The sequence below is a fragment of the Pholis gunnellus genome (genome assembly GCF_910591455.1).
Source record: "Pholis gunnellus genome assembly, chromosome: 13".
Taxonomy (NCBI): domain Eukaryota; kingdom Metazoa; phylum Chordata; class Actinopteri; order Perciformes; family Pholidae; genus Pholis; species Pholis gunnellus.
Genome location: NC_136540.1, coordinates 11,939,553 through 11,957,432, shown reverse-complemented (window position 1 = coordinate 11,957,432; position 17,880 = coordinate 11,939,553). Strand labels below are relative to the sequence as shown.

General features: G+C 42.4%; 1 protein-coding gene across 1 annotated transcript; it reads left to right on the top strand.

Moving 5' to 3' along the window:
• Positions 1 to 187: 187 nt before the first annotated feature.
• On the top strand, positions 188 to 16,795 carry rbm27 (RNA binding motif protein 27). The gene is made up of 21 exons (XM_079171698.1): positions 188 to 280; positions 1,588 to 1,706; positions 2,531 to 2,658; positions 3,516 to 3,595; positions 4,428 to 4,633; positions 5,136 to 5,510; positions 6,162 to 6,389; positions 7,121 to 7,297; positions 7,999 to 8,145; positions 8,335 to 8,488; positions 9,006 to 9,159; positions 9,709 to 9,942; positions 10,045 to 10,179; positions 10,748 to 10,873; positions 11,059 to 11,133; positions 11,309 to 11,485; positions 11,666 to 11,770; positions 12,973 to 13,200; positions 13,327 to 13,410; positions 13,554 to 13,673; positions 14,076 to 16,795. Exons 1-21 carry the CDS (start codon positions 222 to 224, stop codon positions 14,169 to 14,171), a joined length of 3,207 nt encoding a protein of 1,068 aa, XP_079027824.1. The 5' UTR covers positions 188 to 221; the 3' UTR covers positions 14,172 to 16,795.
• Positions 16,796 to 17,880: the final 1,085 nt, after the last annotated feature.

The window sequence follows — 17,880 nt, the reverse complement described above, 5'->3', positions numbered from 1 at the left end:
TTGAATAACTACACGACATGATTTGAACGTCCGTCGTCCCCGGCACTGCGTTTACGACACCTCAACTTGTGTTGCCATGTCGTAAAGCACTTTTGTCCGACCTGCCAGTGAAGAGAGAGAGAGACAGAAGGCCTTAAAGCTTATACATTTTATAGACGATGAAAGCAGGATTATCGCAACGCACTTTCATTTTATAGACAGTATTATAGTCTTTTCTCACAATGCTCATAGAGAATGTGGAAGCCCTGAAATCGTGGCTGGCAAAGCTCCTGGAACCAATGTGAGTGTTGAATCGAAATGGCATTTAGCTTGCATGGTACGTAGCTACGCTAGCTAGCTAGCCAAGTGGGTTAGCCAGGCATCAATGGGGGACTTGCTAGAATCTGATGGCGAATTCTTGCACGAGTTAGCAAACCACCATTGCCCGCTAGCTGGCTTTCCATAGAAAAAGAGAGACTGTAGGACTACTCATTAGCTCACGTTTAAGACGTTAACATTGGTGCACGATGTACAGCGTTTTGCCGCACAGTTATTTTAGGGTAAGTTAGGCACGTAGCGCCAGTTGGCCCACGATAATGTGACTTTATCACAGCTCGGTAAGCAAGCTATCAAAAGCTGCAATAGATAACTTGCACGCTGTTGACGTTACTTGAGATTAAAACAAGTGCTGACTCGTTTTTTTTACTTATATCTGGCGTTACGTTATGGAGTTGTTGTTGTTATACGTGAGGTTTTATAAATAAGAGCTGTTTGAGTTACCATAGCTACACACACTCTTGGTGCGTCTCTTTCACATGTAAATCAATAAATAACATCGTAATGAAGAGGACACGCGCTTAAAACATTGGACATGGAAGTGAAGGTAGTTTTTGAGAGTATATAGTTAGTCATTTAGTTATGTAAGTTAGTTATATATTAGCTTACAGTTGTCAAGAGTGTTTTCCTGTGGCTTTGTATGCTTGTGATGTTTTTGTAAATAGCCCCAACAGGACTTTAAAATGTAAATATTTTGTGAAATAGAATGTATGGTGAGTCATTCTCTGGCCATTTTTTGGATGTTTGTGTAGCAATTCTGTACCCTGCAGGTGTGGTTAGGGGCTCACGTGGTACTGACTTTAGTGCCAAGGTATGTTGGACATACAAGGAATTTGACATGGTGGGTGGTGCATAACATACAACAATCAACACGGTGCAATAAATAGAAACATATTAGCATGTCCAAAAGAATAAAAATATAAAATAAAGTGCACAAACAAGCAGATAACAGTACTATAAACAAGTATGATAAAGTGGAGTGTAAAAGTGTCGATTGTGTTTAAATAAAGAAACGTAGAAAGGATGTGCAGGGGAGTGTCTGGTAGGAAATTGTCCTGGGGAGGACAGTCAGTGGGGGTCAGAGTAGGTTTGTTTATAACATTTCTGCATGCATGGTAGGGCACCAGACATCACTGACATATTACAGTTAGCTTAATTATGAATTTGAATTCAGTCTTGTCTCAGTAGTTTTGGCAAAAGCTTCACTATTATTTTTTTTCCCCCTTTTCCATTGTATTGTTAATTTGAGAGTGTGTATATTTCATCCTCCAGATGTGACGCTGACCCCTCTGCATTGGCCAACTATGTGGTGGCTCTCGTGAAGAAGGACAAAACGGAGAAAGATCTGAAAGCACTGTGTGCTGATCAGCTTGATGTCTTCCTACAAAAAGGTATGAAGGCCATGTCACACGTAGCTTCTCTGCCAATGTGACTGAATGCAACATGAGGTCAAGAGAGTTGTGCAGAAGGTTTTCCTCTGGCAGAGATTTCTACCATTAAGCTAACAAGCCAATTTCATTTTAGTTACTTTAAGTTATACACTTAGAGGTGCAATAAGCTGTAAATGAACACCATCCACTACCCGTGGATCCGAAACATGTCCACCAGAGCGTGTGTTGCATCATCTCAAAGTACTTTTCTCCTCTAATCTCTCCCGCTTGTATTACAGGAAGCCTACACTTGTTTTTCTTAAGTAGAGATCCTCTTTTTTTTTTTTTTTGGTGGGGAGAATAGCTGAAATGATCTAATCACTTTACTTGTAATTGCACAGTACTCAAATACATGATTCAAATGACCTCTTTTAAATAATATTTTGTGGATTGCATTTGAATCTTTATGTTCTTTGTAACGTTTTTCATGGAGCAGCTTTTCCCTTGTTAATCTCTGCTGTTGTGATTTGGGGTTTGTTAGACTTTGGATATATTTAGTGTAGCCAGGAGCAGAGAATCCTTCAGTGGGCTTCAGGCGGAATGTCAGTACATTCTATGCCTGAGGGCCAATATGTCTTAGCAAGGTAAACACAAGGCCAATAGATCAAATTAATGACGGTCCCATTGTATTTAGTGTGTCTCAGCCATTCATTCCAGTGAGCCAGCATGCACAATCCCAGGCCCCTCTGCCCACCGAAATGCAACAGGACCATAATTAATGTTATAAATGCACATAATTCAGTAAAATATTAAATCTATTTGCATGATTCGTGTTGTTTTTGCAGAGACAACAGGATTTGTCGATAAGCTTTTTGAAAGTCTGACAACCAAGAACTACCTGGGAAATCCTGTTGCCAAGGAAGTACCGAAAGAAGAAGTCAAACCACCTGCAGTCAAAGCTGATGGTGTGGAGGTAAGAAGAGTCAAGCCTGTGTCCATACAGCAGCTTCTTCTGGCAGACAAGTGTCTGCAGGGTGTCTGCAGGGTGCCACAACCACCGTTGTATGATAGACTAGCCTTTGCCTTTTATTACCTATTTGGGCTTCTATCTATATATTTGACATTGTTTTTTCACCACGAGCACCATGCCAGAGATCGCTTGCTTCATACTCTGTATAGATGAGTTTGTTAATGCTCAATCTGACAGCCATAACAAGCAAGGAGGACAGTCCGTCGCACACAACGTGTAGGGCTATAAAAGCACAACACTCATGAGCAACATTCAGTGTCCGGCCGGCTGAACTGCTCCCATAAATGGGCTTCAGTCTTTGCTATGCAATTCATTTTGTAGAGCCCAAAATCACACATTTTGCCTCAGAGGGCTTTACAATCTGTGCACATATGACATCCTCTGTCCCAGGACCTTCGTATTAGGAGAGGAAAACCCCCCCCCCCCCCCCCAAAAGAAAACCTTTTAACAGGAAGTAAAAAAAGGAATGACAGCATCTGTCTGACATATAAAGCTCAGGATAGACAAATGTGTCCAAAACAGGCCTCTGCTTTCTACAGTGACATGTATTGGCTACGATAAGACTTTGAAAAAGAATAACTTTCCTGTGAAATATAGCTTCCCACACATCAAAGTGTCTTTTAACTACTTTTATAGATAAGTTGGTAGAGCATATCACAGCAGATGGTGATTCCGTATTTAGGACTTTGGATCAACAAATCTGCTGAATATCTCATAGGACACTGTGTATAAATCTTCTGTTTTTAAAAATGCCAAATAGAGAGGAGTTTAAGTCAAATAACAGTTTTTTCCCCCTCAAGGCTGAAACTCCAGATGAAGAGAGAGAAAACAGGCGGAGAAGAAGTCCTCTGAGAAACCGCACCGACTTCAACGATGCCAGGTACGGCTGTGCCTTTGAGAACAGCTTAATGTCGAAGCGGAGCAGATGCTATTCTGACATCTAGGAACTTAAATCCAGTCTGTCAGGCTAAACATTCTAATAGAGTTAAGGTCCTTCATTTCTTACTGCTGAAAAAAGAACTAAAACATTGTTTTGCATCGTCTAGTTGACATTGTTGATATATTTGCATGGTTATTTCGAAAACCCCGTGAGTGCTGCCTTTAGCTTGATGAAGGCCCTGGTGTCCAGTAGCCGGTCCCTTGACTGTAGCACACCTCGTCGGTAACGGATAGAACAAAACAATGGCTGTCGTGCTAACATTCAGAACAACAGTTGGCGTGTTTAATGAGCTTTGCTCTGTGATTTATATTCTTCAGCATTAAAACAGTGGAACAACATAATCATGTGGTTCTCACCACTTGCTCTCTCTTCGTGATGTTTATTCATTCTGATCTATTGTGTTTTTCCTGTGTAAAGTTAATGAAAGTCAAGACTTCCTGTAGATTTTGAACACCAACAGCCTTTTAGGGAATGAACGGGATTATGCTCCAAGAAATGCTGTAATTGTTGTAATATAAAATACATTGAGAAATGTGCTGAGGTTTCATTAACAGCAAGCTGCAGCAACAGCAAATTAACACTGAGCTTATGAGCAGAACAGAAAGAAGGGAGGCCTTTCACTTTTTAAGATGTGATTGAATAGACTCACAAAACAAGGAAAATAAAAGCATCTTTCGAGTGAAAACGTCTCAACTCAAAGCCTTGTTGGACTCAAAACAGGCATACAGATAATTATTGAAATAAATTCCCCTCCAACTCATCAACCACACAGGGGCCGCGATGACAGGAGGCGAGACGAGCGCAAGCGCCGCGACTTCGATCGGCACGGGAAAAGTGGAAACGAGTCCAACCGCGAGCGGGAGCGCCACGAGCGGCGCAGGGGCAGCCCCCGTGGGAGGAGCTACAGCCGGAGCCTCAGCCGGAGCAGGAGTGGCAGCCGAGGGAAGAGCAGGGACAGGGAGCACAGAGGAGGCAGAGGTGAGAAAGCCCCCCCCACACACACACACACACACACACACACACACACACACACACACACACACACACACACACACACACACACACACACACAGCCAATGACAACAACACAGGGAGGGCATCAGACCCAGGAGAAGCTCCTGTCGGCACGGTTGAACTGTGCAGTAGTGATGCAGAAGTGCTGCTGGAGACATCCTGAGTGTGAAATGCACAGACGCCCTTAAGGTTTTTGAGAGTAGGCTGAACAGAGCTCTGGATGTAGCTGCTTGTATTATATTCTACTGGATTGTTGGTCAGTGTTTTATCGATAAGGAACAATGTGGACAGCTTTGAAATTACATCAGTGGGGATTCAACAACACGGCCTGGAATTGGCCATATCACTCACAGGTTTACGGTAATCTACATTAGCTTTAGCTTCAAAATGTTCAGGGTTAGAATTTCTGCTGTGGTCCACGACTCTGCTGTTGTACTTATTTGTGTTTTGTGCTCGTCTTTAACAGACTTCAAGTCAAAGTTTGAGTTGGAAAGGAAGGATACAGACTGCTACAACTCTTCCAACACATCCGGCTCCCAGCAGCAGCAGCAGCAGCAGCAGCAGCAGCAGTTGCAGCAGCTGCAGCAGCAGCATCAGCAGCAGCATCAGCAGCACCCATCGCCTCTCCTGCCGCTGCCCACACCTCCGCACCCGTTTTCTTCCTCGTCGTCCGCTGGCGTCTCCGTAGCCGGAGGTGTTCCCGTAGTAACACCGGCTCACCTGCCCGACAGCACCACAGACAGCTGGTCCGGCTACTATGGCGCCCAGAGGCAGGATGGTGGCATCAAGCCATTCAGCAACAAGAGCGTTTCGCTCAAACAGCGCTGCAGGGACTACGACGGTAGGAACAGACTGAATTGTCAATACCTCAAAGCCTTTCTGCTATTTTTGCTGACACATTCCTCCCTCCATCTCGGTGCCTATTGATGTTTAGAACTATTTCCCAAGAAAATGACGAGGTCATTGTGTGAAGTTTGCTGTGTAACTGCCACCATTTTCCTCCCGTGAGGGTTATTGATTGCCTTGTTTAGTCTCATCGCTAATGACCACTGTTAGGCACTCCCATACTTCTTTGTCCCCCGTGAAAGGAAGGAAAGCAAGCAGGCTCGCACCCACCTCACCCCAGAGACACAAGGGTTTAAATTTACCCACTGTCCCTGAAGCACACTGCTATCTGTCACAGTACTCAAACACTGCCACCAGGGACCCCGTTCCTTAATGAGACTGTGGGGTAAATACATGCACTCTGTGTCTTAGCTGCTTTGAACTTGGACAAGCTTTCATCTCGTTTTGTTTTTATTCTCATTGCCCTTTTATTTGTTCTTATTTTCCTTTTCAGTCATATTTTTCGTGAATTAGTTTGACTTCCAGGGGCCCAAAGCCCTTAGAAGTATTACAGGAGGTTACCTTGGAGCCTAGAGGATGTTTGTTTGCTCTGTCCTGGACGTGTAATACACCTACATGTGTAAATCCGTCTCTCTGTCTCACACAGAAAAGGGATTTTGTGTACGTGGTGACCTTTGTCCGTTCGACCACGGAAACGACCCTCTCATCGTCGATGACGTCAATCTGCCGAACATGATTCCGTTCCCTCCTCCGCCCGTCATGCCCCCTGCTGGCCTGCCCATGCCCCCGATCACTGAGCCACCCCCTCCCCTCAGGATGCCCGTGATGCCGCCCTATGGCCAGCCTCCACCACCAGGGGTCTTCCCTATGAGTGGTAAGTAGTACCGCCGCAACACAAATGCAACTTCTACAAATCACGTATGTGGTGCCATTTGATGTGAACAACAACAAACCACTGCAGCTAGTTACAGTGCCTGTCACGAGTCACCCTCCATGGCGGTTTTTCTATTTTGTTGCACTACAACCTGGACTCAAAATGGATTTTTATTTGAATTTTATGTAATGGGCCTACACAAAATAGGAAAATAGAGAAAAAAAATGTTTGTGTGTGTGCATTGATATTGACCCCCCCTTTGCTGTGAAGCCTCTAATTAAGATCTGGTGTTACCTCTTTTCACTTCACCAATTTTGACTATTTTGTGTAGGTCCATTACATAAAATCTAAATTAAAAAAAACAACTCTAATTCCAGGTTGTAGTGCAACAAAGCCCTTGTTTGCACCATGAGACACATTTTTCCTCCATCTCTGCTATTGTGCTCCATCATCAATTTTTCAAAGTTAGTCTGGCTTCCACCACCACTTCAGTAAATAGAATTGAATATAAGTTATGTGTTTTATGTAGCCTTTCATTTTATGTGACACCGTTTCCATAACTGTGTCTATAGCTTATTCCGAGCTTTATGTTAAAGTTGAAGCATTGCATTGAACAGTTGTCATCACTTCCTGCCACCTTTACGGCCATATTAAAGCAAACGCTTCAGTAGCACAAACCAGAGACTCACTGTCATACCTGAGACATAAGCGTGGGCTTGTATCTCCCTCAGGACCCCCAATGATACCAACCGGTGTTATCGATACCCCCAACCACCAAACAGCAATCACTTCTTCTCCTCCTATCCGACCACCTGGTGTGGGGCTGCCGCCTACTCTTCCTCCTCCTCCACCTCCGCCCTCCTCGTCCTCATCAGTGTCTCTTCGTCCCCAATATGTCCAGTCTGAATGTAAGCAGGGGTGCTTTTTGTGTTCGGATTAGGAAATTGTGTTTGAGATGCACGGTTTCTTCAGGCTGCAGTGACGGCGGTTGACCAGAGGGTAGCGCTGTTAATTAACAGAAGACAGAGGAGCTCTGAGCAATTAACATGAACTCTGTCCTATCCTATTGTGTTGTGCTCTTCTCCCATACTTCAGCTCATGAATAATTCCAATTACACAAAAAATGGAGTTGTTGTTTTTTTTTGTTAGTTACAAACTCAGGTTTTTGACCTTAATTCAACTCCTTACTGTCATGTAAGGTCCCATTTTGTTTAATTTAGTGTTACAGTAAACCGTGTGTCAGGATAAGAATTATCATATTATGATGTTTCATCTTTTTTCACCTTGTGAGTTTTCTCAATATAACCTTTTTAATTTGAATTCGTACTCCGCTGTATTTACCATAGACTGTCACAGGTTGCTGTAACTTCTCTGCACACATTTAAACTCATCACGCTATTTATGAGATTGGTTTTGTGCTAGCTAAGTCACTAAATGCCAGGCATCACTTATTTATTCATGCAGTACAGCTTGACTTCATTGTGTAATTTCAGTCTTCCTCGGTTATTTTTTTTTGTGTTTTTTAAGTTGTTTTTTTCACATTATGGCTGTTAAAAATGTTTCATATTCCCTCTGAACCTGTGTGTCTGTCTTCATTTGTACACATTAGATAACTATGATCCAGAGGGCTATAACCCAGAATCTCCAGGCCTGACTGCAGCAGGTCGTAACACGTACCGTCAGTTCATTCCCCGGGTGCAGACCCAGCGCTCCAACCTTATCGGCCTCACCTCCAACGAAGGACAAGGATCCAGAGGTAACCCGTATTGGCCTTCTTAGTACTCACACTCTCCCCCAACCTAATCCTGGGTAATGGGTACTGTTGGGCTGATATTTGATTGGGAAAGTGTGAATGCTTGTCCAAACTAAAGTTCTGTAGACGATTGAAAAAGCTCCCTCGTGTTCATTGTGGTTTCTCTTTGTTTTTTTTCTTTGTGTGTTCTAGCTGCCAACATAGTGATACAGACGGAGCCTGCCACTGCAGCCAGCACTCCTGGAAATAACGTGTGCCGTTTCAACACAGAGCAGGACAGCAGGAAGAGAACCATGGGACCCAGTACAGCTGAGGGACCAGTAATTAAAAAACCATGGTTGGAGAAGTACGGATTTTAAAAATTTCACTCCAAAATAAGATGTAATCATTTTTTTAAAGGGAGAACATTCTCAAGCTTGGATCGCATGTGAACTGTACTGCATCAGGGTGGTGTGCAAAGATCCCATCACACAAACTACCCACCCCCGCTTTTTCTTGTAAAAGTATTGGGAGCCTTGTTTCAAGCCAAGGTGACTCATAGTTCAGGAGCCCATCTTTTGTGTCAGTTATGGGAAGAAGGTGCACACAAACCACATCACCATGACTATGTTGCTTAATTTGCAAAGGGTCTACTTGTAATCTATCTTAAGTGTCAACCAGGTTGACATGTGTCACTAGTGACCCTAAGTATAGGGTTAGGAACTTCAATATGAAGGCAGGAACTTGAACCTTGGGCCATGAATCTGGGTTGTATTTCACTGCCATCATCATCATCGTTATCTCGCTCAAAATGATTTCATTACAAATTTTTCTTTCAAACAAAAACTACAGATGTCAGCATCACAGTCTTCTTCTCGTTTCAGGCCAAGCTTTAACAACCAACATAAGAACACTTTCCCCAAGAGGTATTACTATGTGAACACCAAGTTGGAGGTGCGCAAGATCCCACGTGAGCTCAACAACATCACCAAGCTCAATGAGCACTTCAGCAAGTTTGGAACCATCGTCAATATCCAGGTAAAATGCACCAGTTGTCAGTTGACCAAAATAGGACATTACTACTATACTAACCTGAATGCGCCACAGTTAAATTAAACAAGTCTTATACATCATCATCACAACTAACAGCATGACATAGCCTGGCATGGTGGCCACATAAGGCACATACATAAACCACAGATGGCCGACGCCACAACATCAGCATAAAATCCAATCGTGCACCCATCAAAAGCTACCAAATAAACAATATTATTCGACTTGGAGACACCAGTCACTTGTTAGAGCAAAACATCGGCTGTACACTGAGTGAAAGAGGAGGGACTACTCGCAATCTGGCATTTGCAAAATGCACTTCCTCTTAAAAAAATCGGACCTATCAAGTAAACAGAAAGCAAGAAGTGAGACTTTTTATTGGTCGTAGTCAGATAATTGAAACGGCTTCATTGACTGCTAACAAAGCCTTCTGATTGGATCCCACCCAAAGCTACTCTGCGGCTTTGCATTGACGTTAAGAATTAGTTTTGTCATATACAGATACCTAATGTGCGTGCTCTGCTCTAAATCCAGGTGGTGTTTGGCGGAGACCCAGAGGCGGCGTTAATCCAGTACACAAAGAATGAAGAAGCCAGGCGGGCCATATCTAGCACCGAAGCGGTCCTCAACAACCGCTTCATCCGCGTGTACTGGCACCGCGAGCCCGGCACCAACACAACAGGGCTTCAGCAGCAGGAGCAGAGTTCAGGCAGCCAGGCGGCCGGATCGGCACCCAGCCAGGCGCTGCAGCACGGCAACATGCATAAGGTTAGTGTCAAGAGCCGAAACATACGGAAGTCTCTTAGTCTCACCACGCTTCTGCCACCCTTCATCCGATTAACTTTTTGTTCTCCTCTTTTCTTTTATCAGCAGGGGATAAAGCAGCACAGCCCGGCCGCCTATGTGTTGAACAAGACTGTACCCAAGCATCGCATGCCAGCGCTGCCTGGGATCACAGCTGCAACCAAGCCGGACAGCCTGAACCCAAACACAGACGCTGTCACTGTACGTTTTAGTCTCTACGCATGTGTGTGTGAGGTGATGCCAGACCTGGGTCAAATGGCAATTTCAAATATATGATTTGTATCAACAAGCTTGGAATACCACACTTGTTAATATCTATACAGATATGGTCAGGCTGGTAGTTTTTTCTGTGAAAAGTTGATTTAAGTTGACCAAAGCCTGCTGATATGCTCACAATGCCAATGCTAACATGCTAATGTTGAAACAGGTATAACGTCAACTCCCTTAGTTCAGCATATTGGCATGCTCGGTATAATATTATCAGTACTATGACTTGGTGTGTCCTGTCTAGAGGCTTTCCAAATAACAGGGAGAGACTTATCTGCCAGCTGTCTGTCCAACGTGCTGTTTAACTAAGCAGTGAAGATGGAATATTCATAACAGCCCTCACACAGCTTAACAGGATATAACATTAGGAGCAATGCAGGAGAATAAATAATATTTTGTTGACACTGAGAATGCATTTTTACTCTCATTCTGGAGACCTAAATGTGTTGCTCGCGCTCTCGCTCTCACTCTCACTCTCTCACTCACTCTCTGTGACACTTAGGTCTCGCCTGCCCTGACGAACACCCAGAAGGGCCCTTACACTTCCACACCCCTCAAGTCATCTTCGAAGAGCTTTGGGAAAACGGGAAAAGCACTAGAAGCACAGGAAGTCCTCAAGAAGAAACAGGCATGCAGCTTCATTCTTTAATATGTATTTTGATGGGTACAAGAATAGCAATGCCGGGAGTGACCTTTCATTTTTTTTTCTCTGGGGCCACTAGTGGGAAGCCAGCAACCATTGAGAAATGAAATTTCACCAATGGCATATTTCTCACCTCAGTGACTGTATTTCATTTGCTTTTTTCCATTTAGGAGACTTTAAAACTCCAGCAGGACATGAGAAAGAAGAAGCAAGAGATGTTGAAGACACAGATTGAGTGCCAGAAGGTAAGACCGACCTTCCCGTCCCTTCCTATCCATTTATCCCTGCAGCTCTTGCCGTCCTCCTCATCTTTTTTTCCCCTGTGCTCTGTCCATGCCTTTTACTATATTCTCCCTCCGCTGTATCTCGTCTACTGCCGTTTACACCTTCTTCTCTCACCGCTTGTCCTTCTGTCTCCAGGCCTTGATAAACCGCCTGGAGAAGAACCGAGGGACGAAACCTGAGGAGCGAGCCAACATCATGAAGACGCTAAAGGAGCTGACCGAGAAGATCGCACAGCTGCAGAACGAAATGAACCCCGCCTCCCAGGTATCCAGTGCTAAACCAAACCACGGCCAGTCCAAGACAAAGACTGATGTAAGTTTGGGCCCTTTTGGTCGGGAGCTTGCTGGGAATGTTTCATTTCCTTTATTTAGAGACGGGAGTGAAGTTCTGTCCTGCTACTGTAGATCTAATATGAAGCTCTTAATCAGTCTTTCATTGCTTTTATGTATTTTTTTCTGAATTACGTGTACTTTATTTGACATATGTGACCAGGCCCAGAAGGAATTGCTGGATGCTGAGCTGGACTTTCACAAGAAGATGAGCTCTGGAGAGGATACAACAGACCTCAAGAGAAAACTGGGACTGTTACAGGTGGAGGTAAGGCGCACACACACACGCACAGTACATAACCACAGGCCAACGATCTGAGAAGATAACTAGCACTGCCACCAACGGGTCTAAAAAGACACACCCCACACAAAGAGATGGACAGTGACAGCAGCTTGCATCAGCAGCGTTTTTCTTGGGCACAGAATTTGAGGCCATGTGACACTAAGAAACTAGAGGAATGCAATCCCCAGATGTTTTGTTTGTGTAATACAGTTTTAAATTAACATATCTTATTTATTCTGCAATATTTGAGTGGATAATTGTTTCTTACACATCACACGCCCATAACGTACTTGAATCTGTGAATTTGTTTGCTGAGGCGGCTCATCATAACATTAATGAGAAGAAAGAAAAAGAAAAGAAGCTGCATCGGCAGCTGTTATCAGCTCAGACTTCTGGAGCACACAAACACAGACGAGGTCGGCTGTGTCACAAGATCAGCCGAACAAGAACATAGCTTTCGTTAGCAACTCCCTGCCTAGCATGTTTTGTTTTTTTTCTCTACCCCTGTGGGTCTTAAATTAGCTAGTTATTAAAAATGCATATTCCACCCCCCCCCCCCATCCAAAACTAACCCTCCTTCTGCACATTAAACTGCAGCCACTTAAGCAAGCCCAGAGGAACAGCCGCTAACGAAGCCAAATCATACACCGGTCCTACTCTGATGGAGCCGGCTTCATTAAAGTTTGAGCTGCTGGTCCTTGTAAGAAAATTGTGAGGTGACAATTAGAGGAGAGAAGTGAGCACGGGACAAATGGATGAGAGAGTGGTTGTGAGGCTGTGGAATGCTTAGGAAGCAAGGAGATGTCCCTTTAAAAATGTAGGAGTGACGACTAATGGTAAAGGGCAGAGCGTGACGGAGGAGGAGGCCAGAGTCAAGAAAATGTTTACAATATGTAATATTTAGCTTATACTGAATGTTATTTTTTATATTTTCCTTGAAGTTGTTTATTGTATGAATTAAGATTTTATTTTGTTTTTAAGTTAGACACAATGTAGTTTCCTGGTATGTTTTTTTTTTTTTTTTTTTTTTAACATTGAAAAGCTCAACACCTCTACGCAAGTTTTCCACATCTGTTCCTCATGATTATTTTAACACAGCCAGGTGGCGCCTATTCACTCTTGTCTGTGTCTGTTGAAAAGCAGCCAGTCAGTTGTTTTGTGTCATTAAACCTCCTGTCCTCCTCTAGGCGACTCGGTTGGGTCTGATCCGGCCCCCAGTGGGTCGAGGCCGGGGCCGAGGGAAGATGGCGCTGGAGCCCGGGTCGGTATACGTGGGCCGCGGTAGGGGACGGAGCCGGGAGATGATGGGTCGAAGCGGGACCGTGAACCGCATGGTGGTGGACCACAGACCCAGGGCCCTGTCTATTTTGGGGGTCACTCAGGAGGAGAAGGAAGAGCTGATGCCACACTTTGTGGTGAGGACGGTGTTGCACATTTAGTAACGGCTTCAGGAGTTACACTAAGAACTCTTACGCAGAGAACTGAATTGATTATTGAAGAATTACACTGAAATGAATACTCTTTTCCTTTTTTTATGATAGAATTTTGGTGAGATTGAAGATGTCCGTGACCAAGACGCAAACAGTGTTGTCATGACCTTTAAGACGCGAAGCGACGCCGAGAATGTAAGTCACATTACTGTGGACCAGACCCGTTCTTTCTTTCTTTTCCTTATCACCTAAAATACTAAATAAATACATAATATTAAAGTTCTTTTTCTGGTTTAACTGGTACGAAAAGTATAACTTGCAACTGTTTTGTTTTCTAGGCAGCTAACCAGGGAGCTAAGTTCAAAGGCCGTGTGCTGCAGATTTCCTGGTACAAGCCTAAGACGCCTTCTGTTACAACAGAGCCGGAGGAAGAAGAGGCTAAAGATGAGGACAATACGGTACGACACACACACACACACACACACACACACACACACACACACACACACCCCTATGGCTTCATGTGTTTTCATCGGTAGCCTATAGCCACCCAGAAACCATGAAAGGTAGTCCGTTTTCAACACATCTTGAGATTCTAAGCGGGAGAAGTTTAGAAAGTTTTAGTATTATTCACAGATTTTACTTGAACATTTCTTTCCGGTGCTTCTAAATCTTTCACTGCTGCTCCCAAAGGAGAATCAGGGCCAGCCTCTCAGTACTAAGAGCATCTTAGCCCTTTGAGTAGAACTGCATTACTGTCAGGTGAAATCCTCATACTGTATCTTCATGTTTTTTGTTTGGTTTTTTTGAGGTCGCGTTCTTCCTCGTGTGCGAGTAAGTTTTGACTTTTTGTGTTACAGAAGGAAGCTATTGCTTATTTGCCCGGTGAAGAAGAAGAGGAGGAGGAAGACGACGATGAAGATGACGAGTATGAGAGCCGGTCTTGGAGACGATGAGGGCGTTGGGATTCGTCTCCAGCAGAATGCGGCGTTTCTCCTCCCGCGTGCAGATAGAATCAATACAATAGACTTTTTTTTTTTTTTTTTTCCTTTCCAGTATTTTCAAACTAAATAATTTTAGACTCTAATCGAAGTAAAAACGTGTTTTACTTTACTGTACATCGAAAGAAGTTTAGAGGGCAGAGGTTTTGTATCCCTCGAACTGAACAATTATTTAAAACCTCTCACTTTTGCTGAGAAAGATAAATGTTAAGTTGTTCTTATAGATAGAAAAAACCTATGTAAGTTTCAGTGTGCATACCAGATGATTAATATCAGTAATGCACAACATTTGTGTCTACTGTGAATAGGTATTTTTATACATACTGTATTTAAGCTCTTTTCTCACCAGTTTTTTGGAAAAAATCTTGTCCTCAGTTCAGGGTCAGCCATTCCTTCACCAATAGAACGTTCTCTGTTGCTACCAGAGAGATATTTATTTATTTTTCCACTGCATAAATGCCCCGTGCCGTACCTATAGTGGCACGGTATGGTTTCCCATTTCACTTTGGTCCGTTTGTTTCGGTATGGGTAAGCCCAAAAATGTTAAACAATCCAAATATGTTTGACTCACTGTGGTGGCATGAATGCATACTAGTGTGCGCATGTTGTACTCTAAACAAACAAACAAACTGCTTAGCACCCAAAGGTGGCGATGCCCTAACCATATTAGAGCCAGTGCAGGTACAGAAGGATACTAGTGCAATAGAAAAATCTAAACTATGTTTACAAATTGCCGTGTCCATGCACGTCAGATACAGTCTTGTAGTAAATCTTCATATTTTCCCCGCTTGCGTGTTCACTAAATGTCCGGTGCCGCTCTGTGTGAATATAAACTCCCTCACGGGAGTTCTACATTTTCCAAGAGTGTGTAACATTTTTCACTTGTTGTATTCTGTCTCCTGGTCATCCAAACGGCCGGGCAGGACAAGGATCAGATCACCCATTTAAAAAATGTGAGATCCCGAGACAGGTGTTTGAATGTAATATTGAACAGTTGATTTTAATATATAGATATAGATATAGATATCTATATCTATATATATCATTTCTTTGCCTTACACAATCAGCGGATGGCTGAATTTTTACAAGAAATGGGATTTACTTTTGTAAATTTTGTAAATGCTTGAAAGAGAAATTACTGTTTTTTGTTTGTTTTCTTTGAGTTTCTTTTTCTGTCATTTTTAACAAATGACGAGGTTCAGTCAGGTAGAAAAGGTCGAGCAAGAGTGCTTAGCGTCTCTGCTTACCTACAAGGATTTTTATTTGGTGTTAAACCAGTCCATGTTGTTACTTCACTTAATTTGTCATCTGAGAAGGACATTTCTTTCTTTTTTTAAATGAGGTTTCTGAGCTGTGGAGAACACTCACTATTAATTTTACACCGGTGCAGCTTTGGCTGCATCTGAACATTGTCAGCCAGTGCTCTAAACCCACTCTACAAGTGCACGTGTACACCTTTCATGACAAGACGTTTTTATTTTGCATTTTGCCTTCTTTGCAAATACTTAAGGTGGGAGGAATGAAATTCATTAAAAGTTTATATGAAAATGTGCTTAATGCAAGAACAGAAGTTTTTACTTTGGACTATGTTTACATGCAGCCTAATAAAGTGTTTGGCGTATGCTTATCATAACGTGACTAACCATATCCAATAACAGTCAGATTGAAGCACCAAAACAAAGGATAGCAACTTATTCATTAACTGTAGCAGTCTGACTACTTTACACAAATATGCAGGTAGAGATCTTGCTGTATATGGGAGTCTGCATGTAAATATACACGCAGATATCTACCTGCATGGGAGTAGTCTGCAATAGCATTCATAACAGCAATGGTCTGCATTGTTTCCTAACTTTAACTAGCACCACAAGGAATCTGTTTGCAACACATTACGTGATTTCCTCCCTCCTACAATGTCAGTAGCACTCTTGTTGGGATTGCATATCTCACTGTTGACTAATGACTCAGAAGCCTCCTGCGAGTGACCTCATTGTCTCATTTAAACCATCGAGTTCTGTGGCATTCAATTAGGTTCAGGTGTGCAACGGAAAGCACTCGATGCTTCAATATGATTTGCCCGTGTGATATTTTTATTTATAGGAGGTCACTGGCATTTGTATAGGACAGACCTATACAGGCAGGGTTGTTGCTTGTGTAGGTGAGGATACAGCGAAGGCCTCTCCCCCACTTTTTGTACTATCTTCTGTATGCTACTATCACAATGGTGTAAAAAAAAAATATGTAAATGTTTATTGGATAATAGTTTTGGATTTGTTACTGTTTATATTTGCAGGATGTGGATGTATTTTCTTCATGTATTTTGTTTGTAAAAAATGGATTTCTAATTTACTAGCATGTTTGCTTTTGCCAATAAAGATAGAGGAATGGGGTGCTTGGAAAACAATCAAAACAGAAGAAAGAAAAGAAAAAAAAAAGAAAAGAGGGGAAAATACGATTTAAATTGGATCTGGGAAAGAAAGAAAAAAACATTTTGAGATAAAAAGAAAATTGACCCAAAAAAAAGATGTCAATATTGGCGAGAGGGAAAAAAATGAAAGCAAAGGCATTCCAGAAAATATTACCTGAAACTCTTGTGTGGTCTCCTTCATTTTGCATGTTATGACAGAAATGTTAATGCATCCATTAGCTGATCTGAAGTACTAGGAGAACTCTGAGACAAGGTGTCCTTGTTTATAAAAAAGAATGTCTTCTGCCTTACTCACTATTTCATACTACAGGGCACCTTGGAGTGCTCAGGGCTCTATATATTACTCAAAAACACTATTGCTGCAGGTTTTAGCATTAGTCTAGAGTTACATGTTGGGCATAATTTTAAAGAACATGTAACTGGATTGTCATATTTCAATACCTTCCATTGTGTGTCTCATACTAATAATGGCATATATAAAAATAACCTTCACTTTGTCACCCACACCCCCAAACAAATCCCACCACATCACGGTACAAACTGTGACCTTTGAGTCTCAGTTTAATGACCTATTGAAATATCTGTGAATATAGTGCAATAGTGTTTCTTACGTTTGGATGTTAACGGAGTCCGTTGAGTTTAATGCAGACGCTTCCGGCTCCAAGGGGAAAGAATTTCAAAGTAGGCCGTGAGCGCTGCACTGTTCTGGGCAGATCCAGCAGCAGCCTGGTAACTGCAGAGGAAACCAGAACTTGTAGCCTAATTGTGCTCTATGGAAGCCAATTACCACTACAATTTGATATAACTATAAATAAAAAAGATTTGACAAAAATTAGAATGGACGTTTTTCTAATACAATGGCATTGGTTAGTATAGTAATAAAAGGACATGTTAAAATTACTAGACATCTAAGGAATACTACTATAGTAAGTCAAGTTATATATATTTTACATTTACATGTTTTATATTGTTTGAATACACAGTATATACTGTATATGTTTAAACAATTAAACTCTGATCGGACATGTCTAGAAAATCACATGTATCAAATACAACGACAAAACAAAGTTTTTTGATTAAATTAAGTTGCAAAACAACCATATCAGTGATGATGAATTGAGAAACATCAAAAAAAGGCTGCTGAATTGTAGCTAACCAAAATTAGTAGCCTCCTTAAACTACTCACCACATAAATGAATGCATGGTGTGACAGTAGTTAGGTCATCTGGTGGAGTG